This window comes from Phyllostomus discolor, chromosome 12 (genome assembly GCF_004126475.2).
Source record: "Phyllostomus discolor isolate MPI-MPIP mPhyDis1 chromosome 12, mPhyDis1.pri.v3, whole genome shotgun sequence".
Lineage (NCBI taxonomy): Eukaryota > Metazoa > Chordata > Mammalia > Chiroptera > Phyllostomidae > Phyllostomus > Phyllostomus discolor.
Genome location: NC_040914.2, coordinates 383,756 through 407,157, shown reverse-complemented (window position 1 = coordinate 407,157; position 23,402 = coordinate 383,756). Strand labels below are relative to the sequence as shown.

The following is a 23,402-nucleotide window of genomic DNA, read 5'->3' as shown; positions in this document are numbered from 1 at the left end:
TATTCATTAGCTATACAATAGGTGGTGGGCCAAATCTGGCCTATAGGCTGTACTTTGCCAACCCCAGTTTAGAACTACAATCTAAATTGTTATTTACTAGCATTATTGTTAGTAATAATATTGGCAATGCAACTTTAAACTATTTTATGGTAAATCTAGGCTACTGCAAATAAATAAATGTCAATATTACTAAGAATCAGGATTTATAAAGAAACAATTGTTAAAGGGACAGAAATATAAAAGAAAAAGTAAGAATAAAACCTAGTAATGTTAGCATGAACTCATGCTTTGAGTCTTAAACAAGTTTTCTTGCTCTCCTTTAACAAAAAAGAGTGCCTGACTTAGAACCAAGATATTTGACTCCCTTAATCCTGGGGTGTCTGCTCGAGCTGATGGGGGAACTCAAGACTTGGGAAATTTTAGTTTCAGGTAATAGTTAATAAGCCCAGTAGTTAATGCATGCAAAAAGCTATTGTTTCAGGAACTGAAGGTATGGCCATCCTGACTCCAAGAGACCACAAGCCAGTCAACTTTTGTGCTCCAGAAGAGACCATAAGCATCAAGATGGTATCTGAGCCATTGTGTTCCAGGGAGAGACAGTCCACCCTCCAGGACACAGATAAAGAAAATCACTCAGGAAACGGGACAGAACCCAAATAGAAAATCACTGGTCAGCAGATAATAGGATGTTAGGGAAATTGCCAGACTGCAGCTTTTATCTGACTAACCTCTATCCTGAATTTCAAATCCCTAACCCCTACACTTTTTTTTCCCTTGAATTCCAAATCCCATACCTACACTTTTTCCTTAGGCTGGCTTGAAAGAAAATGTAAGGTGGTCTGTTACTGTACATAACCCACCATCTTCTCAGATCAATGGGCACCATCTGAATAAAGTGTCTCTAAAGATGCAATCCCTGTCTCTGTTTATTGGCTCTGGTAGTGACAGGCATCACCAACACCAACTTTGCAGGTTTCATAGCCATACTGCTTCTTTTTATGTCAAAAAATTTTTTCCCTTAGTCTAGGACTTCTTAAATCTTCCCAACAAAATCCCCTCAATACTAAGAAGGAAGGAAAGCCATGGGAATCTGGGGCAGAAGAAAATCAACTACCTTACTCCACAGCAGAAATATCCTTTGAAAACATATATTTTTTAAAGATTTTATTTATTTATGTTTGGAGAGGGAAGGGAGGGAGACAGAGAGAGAGAAACATCAATGTGCGGTTGCTGGGGGTTATGGCCTGCAACCCAGGAATGCACCCTGGCTGGGAATCAAACCTGCGACACTTTGGTTCGCAAGCCTGTGCTCAGTCCACTGAGCTACGCCAGCTAGGGCGAAAAACATATTTTTAAAGTTATGCTTTTTCACATTTTTCTCCACGATAAACCTGACATTAAATGTAAAACAAATACATAATTATCCTGAAAAATCAGTTTTTCCATCAAATCCTTCAGTAACATTTGTACTTCTGGATGCAACATTCTTTTCTGTTTCAGCATTGCGGGGAGTGAGTTTTGGATCACATCAGTCATCCAGATAGCCACCTGTTACAGTTCCACAAGAACATATCAGAAGTCCACATACTCGTCATACAATCAGGGGGACTGTTTCTCAGACACACACTAAGGGATTCACGGCATGCAAATAAAAACAAATATCTCAGTAGGGCCCATACTTAGGACTAAGAGGTTGGATCCGTGCCTTCTCTGAAACGCTACAGCATTATTCGGCTCACTCTAGCCTTTGGCGGAACTGAGGCTCCACCCCGAGGCTGGCCACGCCTGCGCACGTAGAGCGTGTAACCGAAGCTCCCAGCAAACCCTGCGTGTTACCCCTTAGGCCCCTGGGGCTTGAGCACCCTCGCTTCTACTGGGTGTGGGTGTGTAACGGGTTCGGATGCCAAGGTGAGCAGTCCTGGCACAGAACGTTGGTTCCGGCCTTCTGTAGGAAAAGCATTGCGGCCAGAGGATGTGGAGGGGAAAGGCGAGGCACCTCTGCAGAGTGTTGGAGTTCTTCATTTCAGGTCCGAGTGTGTGTGAGAACCGCGGTGGTGTAATTGGGGGTCGGGGGAGGCAGGTGTGGCATCAGCACTATGCGGGGTTGTGAAGCCATGTTTAGTGGGAGCAGGTGTTTGTGTCACGGAATTGGGTTCAGAGCGTCTTGTGTGACGGAAGGTGGCAGTGGCTTGTGTGACTACGGCCTTCAGCGTCACAGCTGAATCTCTGCCTTCTAGCCTCACGAGCCCAGCCGCAGAGAAATTGCCCCCAGTCAGATACCTGGGCACCAGTGAAAAGATTTCCCGCAAAAAGACCCCATCTTGGGATAAGAATGTTGGAATTGAACGTGCCCCTCAGGCTGGCTCTGGGCAGAATTCCACTGCACTTCATCCTCTGGTGTCCGTGGACCCACACGTACTCACACACCTTCAGCTCCGAGGGGTCCAGCTGCTGGTCTCAGTACCACAGAGTTCCCTGCATACAATTGTTATGAAGTTTCCAGTCCCGCACATCCGTGACTTGGCCTTTCTCTAAAGGTCATCAGTACTCTCCCTCTTATTTCACTCTGTATTGTGTGGATGGTGGGTGGTGTGGTTGTGATGTGCCCTGATTTAGCCAGGCTGGGCTGGGTTGTGAGAAAAGCCTGTTGTCTTAAGATTCCCTACTTCCTCAGTCCTATCAAATTCTAAGAAAAGGCCTCTGAGGAGAACGAGGCAGAATGAATTTCTATTGCCCATTTAAAAGTCAAGATCAAGGCTAGCGGGTATTTCCTCGTGTTCTGTGAAATGTATTTTTATGGTTTAGGGCAAAGCAACATTTGCTCAAATGGCTTTTGAGTTAATATCTAGAGCCCCGCCCTAGTGCCTATCTGCACATATTCATTTGATGGATAATTCCATTATTTTCTTTTTATAATTCTGTGTAAAGCTCTTAGAACAGTGACTGATACTTGTTCCTAAGTACTTAATAAACATAAGCTATTTGTTGTTATATGATGATTTTGGGCAGTTCCCCATCTGCTCCAGTGGATCAGAAAAAATAAAATATCAAGCTAATTGTGTTGGGTATTTCCTAGTTTAAAAAAATAAGATGCTCAAATGGTCTAGACCAGGAATTCTTAACGATAGGTAGTTTAAATTTGTTTGGGCCTTTCAGGGAGCCAGAAACTCCTTGAAATTGTATGTTAAATTGTTGTATATATTTTTTAATGTGCCATTTTTCTGGGAAGAAGTCTGTAATGTAATGAGGTCATAAAACTTGACCCAGAAAGATTCAGATGCACTGGCCTAGAATCAAAGACTAGTAATATCTGAGAATATTCTTTGAAATGATATTATATAAATTAGTGTTTAACAGTAAGAAATTATTAAATAGGTAACACTCCATTCATGTCATAGGCCTATAGACTCACATTTCTTTAAATAACTGGAAGAAACTCCTTCTGTTTTTTATTTTATTTGTATGGTAATAGTTTAATGTTTCTTTTTTTTTTCACAAACTAGAATATCTTTATTCATTTTTCTTTATACTATAAGCAAGAAAAATGATAATCCAAGGTAATCTTATAAAATGGTAAATGTAAGGAAATAGAATTTTAATTTCTTTTTTTAATTTAAATTATTTTATTTTTTAAATATATTTTATTGATTATGCTATTACAGTTGTCCCATATACCCCCTGCAACCCCCTCCACCCTACACACCTCCTCCCTCCCATATTTCCCCCCTTTAGTTCATGTGCATGTGTCATACTTATAAGTTCTTTGGCTTCTGTATTTCCCATACTGTTCTTACCCTCCCCCAGTCTGTTTTCTACCTACCATCTATGCTACTTATTCTCTGTACTTTTTCCTGCTCTCCCCCGCTCTCCCTCCCTTGTTGATACCCCTCCGTGTGATCTCCATTTCTGTGGTTGTTCTAGTTGTTCTGTGCCTGTTCTAGTTGTTTGCTTAGTTTGTTTTTGTTTTCATTTTTGTTTTAGGTGTGGTTGTTAATAATTGTGAGTTTGCTATCATTTTACTGTTCATATGTTTATCTTTTTCTTAAATAAATTTCTTTAAGCCCTGGCTGGTGTAGCTCAGTGGATTGAGTGCGGGCTGTGAACCAAAGCATCAAAGGTTTGATTCCCAGTCAGGGCACATGCCTGGGTTGCAGATCACAGCCCCTAGCAATCACACACTGATGTTTCTCTCTCTCTCTCTTTCTCCCTCCCTTTCCTCTCTAAAAATAAATAAATAAAATCTTAAAAAAAGAAAAAAGAAAACAATAACCACCTATGTATAAATCCTTGTTTAAAAAAAAATTCCTTTAGCATTTCATGTAATAAGGGCTTGAGGACGATGAACTTTAACTTGACCTTATCTGGGAAGCACTTTATCTGCCCTTCCATTCCAAATGAATAAATTATTTTATTGTTTTTCAATTACAGTTATCTGTATTTTCTCCATACCCCTACCCCCTCCAAACCGACCTCCCTCCCTTGCTTCCACCCTCCCTCTTGGTTTTCTCTCTGTGTCCTTTATACTAGTTCCTGAAAAACCTTCTGCCCACAGTCCCCTCGCCACCCCTCCTCTGGCTATTGTTATATTGTTCCTCATTTCAATGACTCTAGTTATATTTTGTTTGCTTATTTCTTTTGTTGATTATGTTCCAGTTAAAGGTGAGATCGTATGGTATTTGTCCCTTACCACCTGGCTTATTTCACATAGCATAATGCTCTCCAGTTCCATCCATGTTGTCGCAAAGGGTAGGAGCTCCTTCTTTCTCTCTACTGCGTAGGATTCCATTGTGTAAATATACCATAGTTTTTGATACACTCATTTGCTGATGGCCACTTCGGTTGCTTCCAGCACTTGGCTACTATAAATTGTGCTGCTATGAACATTGGGGTGCATAGGTTCTTTTGGACTGGTGTTTCAGGGCTCTTACAGTGTAATCCCAGCAGTGGAATTGCTGGGTCAAAAGGCATTTCCATTTTTAGTTTTCTGAGGAAATTCCATACTGTTTTCCGCAGTGGCTGCACCAGTCTGCATTCCCACCAACAGTGCAATAGGGTTCCCTTTTCTCCACATCCTCTCCAACACTCATTTGTTGATTTGTTTATGAGGACCATTCTGACTGGTGTGAGGTGGTATCCCATTGTGGTTTTAATTTGCATCTCTCTGATGGCTAGTGATGCTGAGCATCTTTTCATGTGTCACTGGGCCCTCTGTATGTCCTCCTTGGAGAAGTGTCTGTTCAAGTCTTTTGCCCATTTTTTAAATTGGGTTGTTTGTCTTCCTGGAAGAGTCATGGGAGTTCTTTATATATTTGGGAGATCAAGCCCTTGTCCAAGGTGTCATTGGCAAATACGTTTTCCCATACAGTTGGCTCTCTTTTCATTTTAATGCTATTTTCTTTAACCATGTAGAAGCTTTTTAATTTGATGAGGTGCCATTTGTTTATTCTTTCTTTTATGTCCCTTGCTTTAGGGGACATATCAGTGAAGAAGTTGCTGCATGGAATGTCTGAGATGTTCCTGCCAATGTTTTCCTCTAGGACTTTTATGGTGTTACGACTTCTATTTAAGTCTTTTATTCACCTTGAATTTATTTTTGTGTATGGTGTAAGTTGGTGATCGAGTTTTATTTTTTTGCATATAGCTGTCCAGATCTCCCACACCATTTGTTGAAGAGGGTATTTTTGCTCCATTTTATGCTTCTTCCCCCTTTGTCAAATATTAATTGACTGTAGAGACTTCGATTTATTTCTGAGCTCTCTATTCTGTTCCATTGGTCTCTGTGTCTGTTCTTATGCTAGTACCAGGCTGTTTTGATTACAGTGGCCTTGTAATACAGGTTGATATCAAGTATTGTGATCTCTCCTGCTTTGTTCATTTTTCTCAAAATTGCTGCAGTTATTCTGGGTTGTTTATGGTTTGATATAAATTGTTGAAGTCTTTGTTCTATATCTGTGATATATGTCATGGGTACTTTAATAGAGATTGCATTGAATCTATACATCACTTTGGGTAGTATGGCCATTTTGATAATGTTAATTCTTCCAATCCATGAGCATGGTACATGCTTTCATTTGTTTGTGTCTTCCTTAATTTCTTTCTTCAGTGTTGTATAGTTTTCTGAGTACAGGTTTTTACCTCCTTTGTTAGGTTTATTCCTAGGTACTTTATTTTTCTTATTGTTATATAAAATGGGATTTTTTTCCTGTTTTCTGTTTCTGACATTTCATTGTTGATGTACAAAAATGCCTTTGATTTCAGAGTAGTGACATTGTATCCTGCTATTTTGCCAAATTTGCTTATTTGGTCGAGTTGTTTTTTGGTGGAATCTATAGGATTTTCTGTGTACACTATCATGTCATCTGCAAACAGTGACAGTTTTGTTTCTTCCTTTCCAATTTAGATGCCTTTTATTTCTTTTTCTTGTCTGATTATTGTGGCTAGGACTTCCAGTACTATGTTGAATAGAAGTGATGAAAGTGGGCATCCTTGTCTTGTTGCTGACCTTAGTGGGAAAGGTTTTAGTTATTGTCCATTGAGTATGATTTTGGCCGTAGGCCCCTCATATATGGCCTTTATTATGTTGAGGAATGCTCCCTCTATTCCCACTTTGCTTAGTATTTTTATCATAAATGGGTAGTGTACCTTATGAAATGCTTTTTCCACATCTATATATATGATCATGTGATTTTTGTTTTTCATTTTGTTTGTGTGGTGTATTATATTTATTTATTTGTGAATATTGTACCATCCTTGTATCCCTGGAATGAATCCCATTTGGTCATGGTGTATGATCTTTTTAATGTATTGCTGGATGCGGTTTACCAGTATTTTGTTGAGGATTTTAGTGTCTATGTTCATCAGCGATATTGGCCTGAAGTTTTCTCTCTTTGTTACGTCTTTATCTGGTGTTGGCATTAGGATGATGTTGGCTTCATAAAAAGAGTTTGTGAGTCTTTCATCTTCTTGAATTTTTTGAAATAATCTGTGGAGGATGGGGGCTAGCTATCTCTTATGCTTTGTAAAATCTCCTGTGAAAACATCCAGTCCAGGGATTTTATGTGTCAGAAGCTTTTTAATTACTGTTCAATTTCATCAGGTGTTATAGGTCTGTTCAGGCTTTCTGCTGCTTCTTCACTGAATTTTGGAAGATTATATTTTTCTAGAAATTTGTCCATTTCATCTAGGTTTTCAAATTTCTTGGCATATAGTTCTTTGTAGTAATTTCTTACAATCCTTTGTATTTCTGTGGTATCAGTAGTCAAGTAGTCAGCTCTCCTGTTTCATTTCTGCTTGTGTTTATTTGGGCCCTCTCTCCCTCTCTCTCTCTCTCTCTCTCTCTCTCGATGAGTCTGCTTAAAGGCTTGTTGATTTTATCTTTTAAAAAAACCAGCTCCTGGATTCATTGATCCTTAGAATTGTGCTTTTAGTCTCTATGTCACTTAATTCTGCTCTGATCTTGGTTATTTTCTTCCTTCTACTTGCTCTAAGTTGTCTTTGTTGTTGTTTCTTGAGTTCTTGTAGGCATAGGGTTTGGTTGTTTATTTGAAATGTTTCTATCTTCTTTTTTAGGTAGCCCTGTATCACTACAGACTTCCCTCTCAGGACTGTCTTTGCTGTGTCCCATAAGTTTTCAATTGTTGTGAGTTTATTTTCCTTTGTTTCCTTCTTTTGATTCCTTCCCTAATCTCCTTCTTAACCCACTCATTGTTTAATAGAATGGTATTCAATCTCCATGATTTTGAGTGTTTTGGAGTTGTTTCCTTGAGGCTGGTTTCTAGTTTCAGTCCTATGTGGTCAGTGAAAATGCTTGATATAATTTCAATTTTCTTGAATTTATTGAGGCTTGTTTTGTGTCCTCTCATGTGGTCTATCTTTGAAAATGTTCCATGAACATTAGAAAAGTATGTGTATTTTGATTCTTTGGGGTGAAGGGCTCTCTCTATATAATCAGTTAAGTCCATTTCCTCTAGGGCTTGTTCAGTGTCACAATATCTTTGTCGATATTTTGTTTGAAAGATCTGTCCATTTTTGACACTGGGGTGTTAAATCTCCTACTATAATTGTGTTGCTGTCAATATCTTTTTTGAAGTCCTTCACGATTTTCTTTACATGTTTGGGTGCTCCTATGTTGGATGCATATATATATTTAGTATGTTTATGTTTTCTTGGTGGATTCTTCCCTTGAATATTATGAAGTGACCTTCTGGGCCTCTTTTTATGGTTCTTTTTTGGAGTCTATTTTGCCTGATATGACTATTGGTACCCTGGCTTTTTTTCCCTGTCCTTTTGCTTGGAATATTTGTTTCCAGCCCTTCACTTTAAGTCTGTGTGGGTCTCCTGTAGGCAGCATATGTATGGGCCATGATTTCTTATCCCTTGAGCTATTCTATGTCTTTTGATTGGGGCATTAAATCCATTTACATTTAAAGTTATTATTGATAGGTACTTATTCATTGCCATTTTTTGTACTTGTGTTTCTCTCTCTTTCACTGTTTTTCTTCCTGTTCTTAAAGCAGACCCTTTAGCATCTCTTGCAGAGCTGGTTTGGAGGAGGTATATTATTTGAGCTTCGTTTGTCCAGGAAACTCCTTATTTTGCCTTCCATTTTAATTTAGAGCCTTGCTGGATAAAGTCATCTTGGTTGCAGGCCTCTGGTTTTCATTACTTGGAATATTTCTTGTCATTCCCTTCTGGCTGTGAGTGTTTCCATTGAGAATTCAGCTGTTAGTCTTATCAAGGCTCCCTTGTATGTTATTCCTTTTTCTCCCTTGCTTCCTTTAAGATTCTCTCTTTGTCTTGGAATTTTGCCATTTTAATTATGATTTGTCTTGGTGTGGGCCTCTTTGGGTTCCTCTTGATTGGGACTCTGTGTGTTTCCTGGATTTGTGTGACTTTTTCTCTCATCCAGTTAGGGAAGTTTTCCATCAGTACTTTTTCAAATCCCTTAACTTTCTATCCCTTGCTCTTCTTCTTCTTGTATACCTATTATACAGATATTATTACAGTTCATATTGTCCTGCATTGTCCCTTAATTTCTCTTCATTCTTTCTGAGCCTCTTTTTCTTGTCTTGCTCATTCTGGGTGTTTTTTGTACCATGTCCTCCAGCTCATTGATCTGATCTTCTGCCTCATCGAGCCTGGTTTTGATTCCTTCTACTATGTTTTTTAGTTTAGAAATTGCATTCTTCATTTCCTGTTGGCCCTCATTGATAGTTTCTATTTCCTTTTTCATGTTGATATAGTTTACATTGATTTCATTATAGTTTCCCTGTAGTTTTTGGCAATCCTCTGTGAGCTCATCGAGTTTCCTGATAACCATTGCTTTGTACTCAATATCTGATAGTTGACTTGCCTCTATTTCATTTAGCATTCTTTCTGAGGCTTCCTCCTTTCCTTTCATTTGTGGGTTGTTTCTTTGTCTTTCCATTTTTGTGAGACTTTTCTTGTTAGCCTCTGTTTCTTAAATTTATCTGTTCTGATCTCTGGGTTTCTGGTGTGAACTTTTGTGGTAGAATACCTGTGAGATTCAGTGGTGCTGTCTCCTTGATCTCCCGAGCTCACTGGTGTTTGTTGTTTACTTTGGCTCTGTGTATATCTTTTGGTTTTGATTGTTGTTTGGTCTTTCTTTGGTGGGTGTTCCCCACCAGCTGGTTAACTGAGGGTCATTCTGTCCACCACCTCTTGTATTCTGTTGTGCAGGTGTGGGCAGGTTGTACTGAAGCTGGTTCTTCCTTGTGTATAACGTTTTGAGAATTCTATCTTGCTATTGTTCAGTTGTTTGTTCTGGGTAATTTCTCCACCACTTAGTTGTATTTCCAGATAGGTCCTGGATTGAGGTTAGTGTGGCTTCCGCTCCCTCCTTCACTTTCTCCTGTTGTCATCTGTTGGTGGTTCCTCTGTTGGTGGGTTTCCTCTTCCAGCAGGTATCCTGGTGTTCATAGCTTCCACCTACTCTTTTTTGTGATCAGTTGGAGGGGGAAGGTAAAATGGTTTAAGACAGCAAGAGTGTATTCTATGATATTTACAGTACAAACCCATAGAGAAGAGATAGGAGACCCTTTGGATATGTATAGTGTTAACCATGATATTTTACCCAACTAGCCATTTTTTAGAAATGGTGGAAAGAAGATAAGACTCTTGTTGGGGGGAAGGATTGTGAGTTGGATCTAGAAAGCAGTGAGCTTGTGGGAGGTCAGATTATGAGGTAAAGTGAAAGTAAAGGATAGAAAATACGTGTAGTGTGTGAGAGAATAGAGTACCCACCACTGTAATAAAGTTCAGGAAACCGTGAAGTGGGCTAAGGTCTGGGAGGGGTGTTGTGTAGTATTTACAATAGTATGAAACAGCTATTATTTACAATAGTAATGGAACAACAATCATATGATAGAATCTATGTGATCTGGATAACCAGAATGGGAATACCTAGAGTAATGTCCTAATGAAACACAGGTGAAGTGAAAGATAATAAATTAACAATACACTATGAAAGAGATATCAAGGGAAACCAGTCAAACAATGCAATTTAACCAACCAAGTGAAGAAGACTAAACAGAAAGAAGAGAAATAGAAAGATAGTAATAAAATAAAAGATATAAGAATGAAAAAAATAATAATACAAATATGCAATAACATGCAAGTTCTCTGCAGTATCAAAGTGAAATTTGTCTCCCTGTCTCAGCTGTTGGGATACCCCCTCTTTGGGTCTAACCCTGGTCTTTTCACAATTCCAGGTTTTCTTGTCTAACTTGTGGGAATTAAAAAAAAAAGAAGGAAGGAAGAAGAGATAAAAAGGGAAATAAAGGAAGAAGGAATAAAACAAGAAAGTAGGAAAGAGAAGAAGAAGGAGTTAAAAAATAAAAGAAGAAATAAAAAAAGTACAGAATTACTTAAAAAAAGTGGGATGGGGAGACTTCTGGCTAAGATGGAAGCGTAGGTAGATGCACTGTGCCTCCTCACACAAGAAAAGGAAGGACAACAACAATTTAAAAAGAAAAAACAACCATAACTAACAGAAAATCAAACTGTATGGAGGTCCGACAACCAAGGATTTAAAGAAACATTCATCCAGACAGGTTATAGGGGCAGAGACAGGCAGCCGGGTTGGGAGGACTAGCAGGAAGGTGGCAGCTGAGGACTGGGGTGGGCGGGGCGGTGGTGGCTGGCAGACCCAGTGAGGCAGCAGATTGTGGAGCGAGGCGGGCAAGGCAGTAGCTGGCAGACCCAGCAAAGCTGTGGCTGGTGGATTTGGTGTTCCCACATTCGTGTGCAGATAAACTGAGAGAACACAATTGGGGAGCGCCACAGACCACACAACCCAGGGTCCCAGTGCAGGGAAATAAAGCCTCAGACCTCTGATTGAAAACACCTGTGGGGGTTGAGGTGGCAGTGGGAGAAACTCCCAGTCTCACAGAAGAGTTCATTGGAGAGACCAACAGAGTCCTAGAACATACACAAGCTCACCCACATGGGAATCAGCACCAGAAGGGCCCAATTTGATTTGGGGTAGTGGGGGAAGTGAATGAAATCTGGCAGAGAGTGGAGCAAGTGCCATTTTTCCCTCTCGGACCCCTTCCCCACATAGAGTCACAACACAGTGATGTGTTACCCTGTCCCAGTGAATACCTAAGGTTCTGCTCCTTAGTACATGACAGGCGGGTCAAGACAAAAAAAAAAAATGGCCCAAATGAAAGAACAGATCAAAGCCTCAGAAAAAATACAACTAAGCGATGAAGAGATAGCCAACCTATCAGATGCACAGTTCAAAGCACTGGTGGTCAGGATGGTCCCAGAATTGGTTGAATTTGGTAGCAAATTAGATGAAAAAATGAAGGCTATGCTAAGTGAAGTAAAGGAGAATGTACAGGGAACCAATAGTGATGGGAAGGAAACTGGGATTCACATCAACAGTGTGGACCAGAAGAAAGAAAACATACAACTAGAAAAGAAAGAAGAAACACAAAGTCAAAAAAATGAGGAGAGGCTTAGGCACCTCCAGAACATCTTTAAACAACATCTGAATCACAGGGGTACCAGAAGAAGAAGAGGAAGAGCAACAACTTGAAAACTTATTTGAATGAATAATGCAGGAGAACTTCTCCAATCTGGCAAAGGAAATAGACTTCCAGGAAGTCCAGGGAGCTCAGAGAGTCCCAAAGAAGGTGGACCCAAGGAGGAACACACCAGGGCATGTCAGAATTACATTACCCAAGAAAAAAGACAAGGAGAGAATCCTAGAAGCAGGAAGAGAAAAGGAGACAGTCACTTACAAAGGAGTTCCCATCAGACTGTCAGCTGATTTCTCAAAAGAGACCTTGCAGCAAGAAGGGGCTGGAAAGAAGTATTCCAAGTCATGAAAGGCAAGAAACTACATTAAAGATGACTATCCAACAAAGCTTTCATTTAGAAGGGAAGAGCAGATAAAGTGCTTCTCAGATAAGGTCAAGTTCAAGGAATTCATCATCACCAAGCCCTTATTATATGAAATGTTAAAAGGATTTATCTAAGACAAGAAGATAAAAATATGAACAGTAAAATGACAGCACATTCATAGTTATTAACAACCATACCTAAAACAAAAACAAAAGCAATCTAAGCAAACAACTAGAACTGGAACAGAACCACAGAAATGGAGATCACATGGAGGATTATTAACAGGGTAGGGGGAGGAACAGAGGGGGAAAAGGTACAGAAAATAAGTAGCATAGATGGTAGGTAGAAAATAGACAGGGGGAGGGTAAGAATAGTATAGGAAATGTAGAACTTATGTGTATGACCCATGGACATGAACTAAAGGGGGGGTGAATGTGGGTGGGAGGGTGTGTGCAGGGTGGAGGGGAGTGAAGGGTGGAAAATGGGACAACTGTAACAGTATAATCAATAAAATATATTTAGAAGAAATCAATAAAAAACAAAAGAGTTTGTCAACCTCAGCAAAAAAAAAAAAAAAAAAAGGAAAGCCTCCTAGTCTCTTCAAACTGACCAAGCCAGTTTTGTTGGTCTTCCCGGCTGCAGCAGGCTGAGGGGGGATTGGTTTTGCTTTTCTCCCTTCCTGATCAGCACAATGTCAGCCTCCATCCCAGTTCCCCTGCAGCCTCTGGTCACTCAAGTTCGTGTGTACACTCTCACCTGGGCTTTGGATGTGAGCTTGGATCCTTCTTTGTGGGCTTGGGGGCCTTCTGCAGTGCTCTCTCTCCCCAGAGCTGCGGGTGTGCCGCTCAGCCGGGCCCCTTCTGGTCCCTCAGGTTCTGGCCAGAACTCTTCCCAGGGCTACGGGAGTATGCGCAGGGTCTTCCACACTACCTGGGGAGTGTTGTGCTGCTAGGTGGGGAGAAGGTGGGAGCAGCTACTGCAGACTTCCCCAAACAGCTGTGGAGTGCCTCTTTTTTCACTTTTTCATTTTTGAGAAATACTTCCTTCTTAAGCCTGCCACTCCATACAGAGGCCTGGCCTCTCACACAGCCCAGTTCTCCAGCCAGACCAGGGACTATCCTGGTCAACCCATCACAGCCCAACTCTCAACTCTCCCCAGCTGGCAGACTCTGTGGGTGCTCATAGCCCCTGTGTGTTTGCTACTTAGTTCTTATTCCCCTCTCTGTGACTTCAAGCAACCAGGTCTCTCCTGGTGCTGCTCAAACCTTGTTTGGCAGGGGAGGGAGCTGTTGACCCGGCTCTCTCCCAAGAACCCTGTGGCAGACCCTGTGGGCGCTGGTCCTGGGGTTGCAGCTGCCCTGTTCCCCCTGTTCCCAGGGACCTTATTGTCCAGAAGTACTCTCCTTGTTACAGAACAGACCCAAGGGGGGTGTATGATACACTATTACCAAAAGGACCTCCCACTAGGTTCACCATGCCCACCATCAGAAGAAAGACATCTTTCAATGCCAGAGATTTGTGAAAAGGAAAGGAATTATTTATTTAAAAGCTATACAGACTTAGAGTAGTGACTTAATGTCTTCATTAAAATACTAAAGTCCCTTTAGAATACCCACAGACGCATGCAGTCCTTCCTTCTCCCTGTGCCCTAATTTGGGATACGGAATCTCAGGAAAAGAAGAAGTCTGTGATTCAGGCTCCTGGCACCATTAGCTGTGTCGCTTCCACGATCTCCAATTAATCCAAAGCCATGTGGCACCTTCTCATGGCCCACCAGCAAGAGTCCTTCCACCCCTTTTCTTCTAGGTAAAGTCGCTCCTGCTTCCTAAGCCACATGGCAAAAGGGAGCACCCCAAAACCTTGGGATCTCCATTCTGCCAAACCCGCATGGTTCTCCGGCATGACTGCCACGCCTGGGTTTAAATCCCTGTGCCAGTCTTTCTCTGCAGCCCCATTTCCGACTCCCCCTATAATCAGTTACTCCTGCCAGCATTCCCGTATTCTTCCAGCTTTACTGGGCTACCATTGTAAGCCTGGGCAGGTGTGGCCCCATGGCATGGAGCCAGTCTTCTCCAAGCTGTCATGCAGGCATTGTAACCATGGGGAGCTGCCTCCCAGTTACTTCTTGGGTTTAAGTCATTTCTGTCCCCTGGCTCAAAGCATAGCCACAGCTATTTAACATATCCATGAAACCAGTTAAAGGTTAGAGATATGTTAAATGTGACTATGCCAGAGGTTAGCTGCAAAGCTGTTGCTATACAAAAATAGCTCTTAATGGCCCTGTTCCATGTGTCACATTCCCCCAACTCAGACCTGTGGGGGTGAGAACATCCTGTATATATTTTTCTAATATTTCCTGGACACCTTGAATTCTGGACCCCATTACAAATCCCTATTTGGGGACCCCCTCTTTGCTGCACCTTGTTACATCCTTACCATCTGTTTTTTCAGTGTCCTCTGCAATTTTTTGTCTCCTATCTTCATAAATGCTGGGGTACTGTTGGCTGTTCACTTTCTTCCTCAGTAGATGGGCTAGGTGTTTTACCCATGTGCAGGGAGAAGTAGACTCCACTCCCACCTACCTCGCCACCATCTTAAGACTCCTAATGTTTGTTTCTGATGGTAAAATTAGTGCAGGTTTATTTTATAAAGGAAATCGCAAAGACCTAAGAACTAATAAAGAAGAACAATTAAATTACCCATAGCCCCACCATCCAGAGTTAATGAATATTAATATTTTGATGTTTGTTTTTATAAATATTTTTCTGTGCACCTCTGTACATGTTAACTTTGCAAAATAGAATCACAAAAATGATTATTTAAGGAGATAAAGACCGTCCAACACTTAGAGAAAAGAATCCAATGAAGTCATAAAATTTATATTTCTATGCCTGTAGAGAGTAAAAAGGAGTGCAACCGTTCCCCTCTTATTTGAAACGTCTTTCAAGAATTTATACCTTAGGGCAACAGATTTGCAAGTAAGATATCCCTTCAGAATTAGAGATTTTTTTTATTGGTTCAGGGTTACTTCTAAGTACATATTTATTACAGGAAAAAAGTGGTAGTAGTGATAAATATTCAGACATGTTATACAGAAGAACTTGGTCAAATGTTTTTGTGTTCAGCATGACACCTTATCAAATCAAGTTTCTTAAGTTTAATGATGCCAAATGGTGTCTCTTGGAGCTTCGAGGGATGGAGAACAAGGGAGGCCTTGCTTTGTTTCTTGATTTTTGTGTGTTTTTTTGCTAATATTATTAAGAAAAATGACATTCCAAGCCCTGTTCTAAAAGTTATTGTGTTAAAAAAGAGCAGTCTTGAAAATCTCAACAAGTTTAGTATAAGAAAAAAGAGATGGGTATCCTAGTATTAAGATTACTATACAAAGTTATTAAAGATAACAAAAAATTTGTAAACCTATAAATTAAAAATTATTATCTTTAATAAATAAAGGCCATGTAATGTTTTTTATATTACTAAGTACTACTAATAAACCATTTTAAGCATTACATGTAGTTTATTTTAAAAAATTTTATTTATTGATTTTAGAGAGGAAGGGAGAGAGAGAGAAAGAAACACTGATTTGTTCTACTTATTTATGTATTCAGTGGTTGATTCTTTTTTCTTTGTTTGTTTTTGTTTCTCTTTCAGTGGTTGATTCTTGTACGTGCCTTGACCAGGGATCCAGCTCACAACCTTGGCATATCAGGATGATACTCTAACCATCTGATGTACCTGGCCAGGGCTATATGTATTTTATGTGTATTATATTACTTAATATCCACAACATCCCTATAAGATAGATACCATTATTCTTCCCATAGTTTATGTAGGTGGAAACAGAGGCATTGAAAATTAAGTAAAATGTCCAAAATCCTAGTTGGTAATTGTCGGAGCTTAGATTCATGTCCTGGATCCTGACAACAAAGCCTGTGTTCTTTAAGCCTGTGTTCCTCCCAGCATTGTGCATAGTTTTAGTCTGCCTGTTGTTGTACTTGGCAGTTTATTTTTGATGTATTTCTTTCATTAATATGAACCAGTGTCATCATTATTAACATTGTGTAATATGCCATCATATAGAGGAACATTATTTAGATTTGTTGCCTATATTTGGTATTCTGACTTCTGGTTATAAATTATTCTTTGATGAACTTCCTTACATATCTCTGTGTACTTTTACAAACATTTCCTAAGGGTAAATTCCTAGAAATGGAATTTCTAGGTTGAATTATTAGACATGTATAACATACAATATACCAGATCCTGTGCTAGTACTTGGGGTAAATACAGTGACTAAAATGACATGATTACTATCCTTAAGTTGCTTACTAAATATTTATCAAGGTAGATAAACCACTAAGATAAAGGTCATTGAAGAAGTCAGGGGAAAGGGGAAGTGACTTTAGCTCAGGACCTGAGGATTTCCCAGACTCTGATTTGCTCCTTCCGCTCAGTTGGCTGGGACTGCTTGGAGAATCCAGTGGCTGATAAACAGAAACTCTAGCAGGAGTACAGTGACCTCTTGGTACATTTGAAGGGTGAGGGGAACCACCAGCATCCTGAGCTGACTATACTGACAGGGTGCTATGTCTGGGGGGCACTATCTATAGCCTGCATTGCCTTGTCTGGGCTTCCTTTCCCCAAAGGAAGTAAGACCAAGAAGCTTGTAGGACTTGAGGACTTGAACAAGCATCAGTCAGTGTACTGGCTTCTTGGGGAAAAAAAAATCCAAACCAAAACAAATTAAAAAATCTCAGATGGCATGGCATGGGAGTCCCTAAAAAGGAGATATCATCTGATTTTGGTATATACTGTCAGATTTTGACCAGATAATACAAAACCCATGTTGGGGTCTGGGTGAAAAAGATGAAGGGATTAAGAAGTACAATTGGCAGTCACAGAATAATCATAGGATGTTAAGTACAGCATAGGGAATGTAGTCAATTATGTAATAACTATGTGTGGTGCCAGGTGGGTACTAGACTTATTGGGGGACAACTTATTAAAATACATAATATCTAACCAGTATGCTGTATACCTGAAACTAATATAAAATAATACTGAATGTCAACTCTAACTGAAAATTTTTTTAAAAAGTAATAATATCTCTACCAAAAAAACCCCCAAAAGCTCAAAAAATAAATCTATGGGATTTCTTTGGAAGTTAATGGATTTTATATGATAAGCTTTATGCCTCACAGTTTTTCTTCTCATAATGTGAGAAGAAAATTTTAGAGAATTTTTGATACAAAGTGAGACCAACAGAACAAGAAGATTCAGTAGCTCTTTGGAAGGTATAATGGCTAAAACTGATGGTTCAGAAGCAAGATCAGAAAGTTTTGAGACAAGAGCAGTGACAATAAGACATTAGCTGGGGATGTTCAAATATTCTTTTCTAGGCAAAACTCCAACATAAATGAATAAACCTAAAAATTATTAGTTGGTTCACATATTGGGAGCTGAAATAAAAACATAGGTTTTTTTTCCTCCAAATTCAAGGGACTTTTAAAATGTGAGTCTTTTTCACCTATTTGAAGAAAAGTTTCCTATTTGCTGCAAAATTGTAAAAATACATTTTAAGAGTATATACGGCCATATAAAAAATAATGTAAGCAAAAAATAAATTAAGATTATAGTGTGGCAGCCCTGGCCAGGTAGCTCAGTTCATTAGAGCATCGTCCTGAAGCACAAAGGCGGAAGGTTCAATCCCCTGTCAGGGCACATACAAGAATCAACCAATGAATATATAGATAGAGTGACAAATTGATGTTTCTTTTCCTTTCTCTGTCCCCCCCCTTCCTTTTTTTCTCTAAAATTAATTAATAAAAAGATTACAATGTGGAAATAGGCAATTTTTTTGCAGATTTGTCTCATCTGTTGATGCCTATTAGTGCCTCTTTATGCTAATATATGTGTACTTTACAAATGTAGTCATGGTGTCCATTTTTTTCTAAAAACTCTGCATATCTTGAATATTTTCTAAAGTTAGCTTTTAGGGATTATTATGCAGATACATACATATGCCCTACCATACAAGATCACACTACCCACAGCTGTTGTTACATTCTTCACTCAGCAACAAGTAGTAAACATACTTCTATCTTAGAATTTCATTTTGTATTAAATGAAGGAAAGCAGGCATGAAAGGCTTTGAAAGAGATTCTGCTTTAGAGGATGTGATCCCTTACACCCTTGGAATTACATGTAGGGATTAGATTTGTTCAAACTCCCTCAAATCCTTGTGTATGTGTGTTTATGGTGGGCAAGTTAAAGGGGAAAAGACATATTAACAAGTCATTTAGAGAATTCTGAGGCTGATCTCATGGCCTCCTATTCCTCTCCCTAGCTCTGACTTCTGTGAACTCTGGTTCTCCAGGCAAGTAAACTCCAAGGAGTACTGACCAGTTCTTGAATTTCTAAACTATGGCCCATGTAAGTTACTTTTTTTTTCTCTTCTGGCTATACTGTTGTGTTAAGGTCCTGTGAACATTTCCTTATTCAGAAACTTCCTACCTATCTAAGAATGTTCTAGTTCCTTTAAATCCAGTGAGGGATGAGGCTAATTAGTGCAATGTCTATTGTATGAGTCCTCTTTTTTCCAGTCATTGTTCATGTATTCATTGAACAAACATTCTCCATCACCTGTGTGTGCTCATTCTCTTACTAAGAGATGCAATGGAATGGAAATGAAATCCTTTGAACAGGATGTTTGACCATGTCTAGTGAGTTTCTGAGAGGATGGGCACATTTGACTACTCATGGGAAAATTGAACTTTACCGTACTTTGAGTTTTCCATGTTTATGAGATAAAATTTGCTGTTGGTTGGCCTTAGCCTCAGTATATGGTGAGATCTCATATTTTGTGAGGCATTTATGACTGGGTAGGAATGTGGTTGAGTTTTACATGTGGAGATTAGGAATCTTCTCTAGGAATCCCTAAGATTTGTGTACCAGGAATAGGATTCAGTTTGTAGCTGAACAAGATGTGCTTATCTAGAAATACGTCTTTGTGATTCTGGATGACCAGTATCCAGAATCTATGTCAGGATCCTCTAACTCAGGATCAAAGAATGCATACAATGAGGGATGAAAAATGATAGGAGGTAAGAAGATCCTGTAGATAACATAAATAGTTGTAGACCCTCAAAACTGAGGACATTGAATATTTTGTATAGACCAAAAATATTTAAATAGGGAAGAATGTAGTCTCATATATCTATTGCACAGACTACTATACAGCCAATTTTGTTTTGTTTATTGAAGAATCTGTCATTAGTGGCAAAATGCTTATGATATGATCAGATTCAGCAATGAACTTGGAAGAAATGAGTTAATTGTGTTTAGATCCTTTCCTAACAAGTATTATAGAGTAACTTTTTTTTTAAAGTCTGTTCTTAGGGAGAAAAAGTAGAACGACTCAAAAAATTCTTAAAAATTCTTAAAAACATTCTTAAAAATTTGTGAGTGGGACATATAGTAGGCAGAAGGCTTATATACAATATTTCATTTAACTGAAAAACTGTTTTTTTTCCCCAGACATGTTTGAATAGTTGCGATATGCCAGAGTATATAGGAAGTTGTATCTGTAGCAACAAGATCCTTCAAAAACACACAGGCCTGCTTTTTCCGGCACAATCATTTTCTAACTCATTAGGCTTCCAGCTCAAGCCTCTTTGCTTGCTTGGTCCATTTCCTCCAATATTTCTTCCATCCTTTCTCCTTCATCTTAAAACAAATTTTCTTTAACTTTAATTGTGTTATATGGTTTGTTATTTCAGGAATCAGTGACATTCAATGATGTGTTCATAGTCTTCTCTCAGGAAGAGTGGGAATACCTAGACTTGCAACACAGGGACTTGTACAGAGACGTGATGTTAGAAAACTACAGCAACTTGGTGTCATTGGGTAAGGTTATCTGCCTGTAGTAGTAGTATAGACTCTGTTCTCTGTATTGCCAGCTTTCTTCTCTGAAAATTTCAGTGGTATTTTTCAAGAAATCATCCAAGTTTCTGCCCACTGTTCTCAAGGGAATGGTTTGAGCTTTACTTGTTTGGAAGTGAGGACCTTCACTAAGTGTTTCATCTTTCCCATCCTTAAGTGGCTTCAGGCCTTTTTTAATCATGAAAGAGCTGGATTTGAAATCTGGGCAATTTATAGCCTTATCAGTGTCAAAGAAATCAGGTTTCACTTTGTGTTTGAACTTAGAATTGGTATAAGTATGTTGTTATTTGTTGGTATACCTTTCAGGAAAATAGCTACACTTCGATTCTTGGTTTTTCTCAGGTTATCAAAAGAATAGATAATTTTTGTAGTGGTAAGTTGGATCAATTACATTTTTTTACAAATCAAGAAAATATATTGCTTTTGTATTAACAGATTCACTTTTATCTACTTTTATGACTGAAAGTTAAATATTCAAGAACTTTGCACTTAATATTGTATGAATATCCTAAGAATAATAAATGTGCCAGGAAGCTTCTTGTTTTTCTTTTGGCAAAATAGCAATAACAATAAATAATAGCTAATAAAATACATATAGCATTTAGTATATATATTGTAGACAATGTTTAGATATAGATATAAATTAATTTAACTTTCAAAACAACCATGTAAAAGAGATACTATTATTATCCCTATTTTCTGATGAGGAAAATAAAGCAGGTAACTTGTCCAACTGGAATGTGGCAGAGATGGGATTTGAGCCTGGGCATTCTGTGCCCTCAACTATTATAGACTCAAGAAGAAGTACTTGTATGGAATATAAACTAAAATAAGATCTTTTTCTTCTGTTTATTATGTAGCCTTAATGTGTATATTTTTAAACTGTCTTGTCCTTTTTTGTTCTAAAGTCTTTATCAATTACCGTTTGACTGATAGTCAAATTTAACCAAGACTAAATCAAAGTCATTTTGAATTTAGTTTTTATTTTTATGTCACTTTACATTTTTTTTTCTAATTAGGATGCTTCATTGCTAAGCCAGATGTGATTTCCTTATTGGAACAAGGAAAAGAGCCTTGGAAAGTTGTGAGGAAAGAAAGAACATTATATTCAGGTGAGTAAGAACCAATCAGGCAGAGGAAGCCATCACCAGAGGAATCTGTTCAACTACTTAGGGAAGAGGCATACCCTTTTGATGTTGTCTAGAAAGCCCTCTTTTTAAAAGTCCATGGCCTGAAGAGAAAAGGTCTGAGACCTGGGGAGCAAATTAACATCTTAGCTGGGGTTACTAATAGAACTATTTCTTTATCTCATTTACCACTTTTTTTGTTGATGTTGTTCTCTCCAATTTTCCTCCCCTTTGATAAAAGAGGATTAGGCATAGAGAGGTGCTCTCTTTGTTTTCTATTTACAACCATTCTATCTATAATTTGATTCAGTTGCTTTCTTTTCTCGCATTTATAGATAGATAGACAGACGGACTGACCAACCTCTGAGTGGTGCCCTCTGTTAGACACTATTGATACAATAGTACAAAACTAATTGAGCCCCTGTTTCCATTGAATTTGTCTTGTAATAAGAGAAGCATAGTAACTGTAAATAAATAGAAAATATAATGTCAGGTAATAAGAAAGTGCTATGAAGAAAAGTAAGCAGAGTAACCCTGGCCAGGTGGCCCAGTTGGTTGGAGCATCATCCCGTACACCAAAAGGTTGTGGGTTTCATCCCCAGTTGGGTGTGTGTGGGGAGACAACCAACTGATGTTTCTCTCTCCCTTCCTGTCTAAGCATACCCAGAGGTAAGGAGTTTAAAAAAGGAAAAGGAAAGTAAGCAGAGTAAGGGAATAGAGAATGGTGTAGGATGGGAAAGCCATTTTAGTTAAGGTGAGGGACATTTTTTTTCCTTAACTTTTCTCATAAATTTTTAAATGGAAAATAAAATACTATAGAGAAGAATATACTTGACATTGCAATACTATATGTTTTATCAGCAATGAAAGTTTTATATGAATTTACTCATACATAAAATAATATAAACAGAGCCAACTTCAAAATTGTGTCAGAGCTGCCATCCAGAGAGCTGCTTTGGACATCTTACTCCTCAAACCTTTGGAATGTTAATGCTGGGCAAAATCACCTTTGGACTGGGGCTAAAGCAGCCTTATATTCCAAACAACTGTTTGCAAAGTTAACAAAGAAACAGACATTATGACTGAAAATTAAGGATGTACTTTATATTGAGCATGACTATTTCAGCTTATGTGAACCAATAGAAATTCCTTCCTTCTACTGATGTATTTGTTCTCTTCCCCCTCTCATAAATATCCCTTTCTTTCACACTATTTAGGTTTCTGCCTGAATCAATGCATCCAAAATAGCTGTTCTTTTATTTCTTAAATAAATGGTAGTTGCTTCTTACATTAGCCTTTTATTTTTAGGTTAACACTTTAGAAGATAGATCCATGGATCACAGTGTATTTTTCTTATTTGTGCATGTATAAGCAGAGACCCCAAAAAACGGGAATTATCTTCTGGAGGGCAGGCACCTTGTAGTACAGGTTTCCCCCCCACTAGGTGAGTGTTCTAGGAACCCATCTGTATCCTAGATAGGTTGTTGTGAGAGGTTGCATTCACCTTCAGTGAATTTTTTGAAGACTCAATGTGTTTGCCCATTTCATGAAGGGTGATTTACAAGTGCACCTGCTCACACCATGCCGAGTGTTCAGCAGTTTTTGACCAAAAATCAGCATGATGCCAATGCCCTGCCCTCCCTATTCACCCAATCAAGCCCTGAGCAATGTTTTTTTTGTTTCCCTGAATAAAAATAAGACCTCAAAGGGAAATATGTTGCCAGTGTGGAAGAGGTGAAACAAAAAAACAGCAGAAGCACTAAAAGGCATCAAAATCATGAGTTCAAAAACTGTTTTGAACAGTGGAAAAAAGTCCCAATAGGTGTATTGCATCAAATGGAGAGTACTTGGAAGATGACTGAAGTTTAAACATGTAGGAATAAATACACAATTTTTTATAAATAAATTTTTTGGGTTGCTTGAGTCCTCCTTATATATGTATGCATATACATATATACATGTATG

At 38.8% G+C, this 23,402-nt stretch overlaps 1 protein-coding gene across 2 annotated transcripts in view; it reads left to right on the top strand.

Moving 5' to 3' along the window:
- The first annotated feature begins 1,809 nt into the window (after window positions 1–1,809).
- The window catches only part of LOC114511092 (zinc finger protein 82 homolog), a 47,235-nt gene continuing 25,642 nt past the window's right edge, over window positions 1,810–23,402 (top strand). Inside the window, exons 1-4 of one of the 2 annotated variants that reach the window (XM_028529741.2) lie at window positions 1,810–1,908; window positions 18,716–18,801; window positions 20,148–20,274; window positions 21,330–21,422. In XM_028529741.2, the coding sequence (XP_028385542.1) occupies window positions 18,793–18,801; window positions 20,148–20,274; window positions 21,330–21,422 (229 nt within the window). In that variant the 5' untranslated portion in view covers window positions 1,810–1,908; window positions 18,716–18,792. Of the gene's footprint in view, window positions 1,909–16,065; window positions 16,117–18,715; window positions 18,802–20,147; window positions 20,275–21,329; window positions 21,423–23,402 lie in introns of those variants that run through there. The other variant, XM_036013373.1, reaches the window with a different exon arrangement.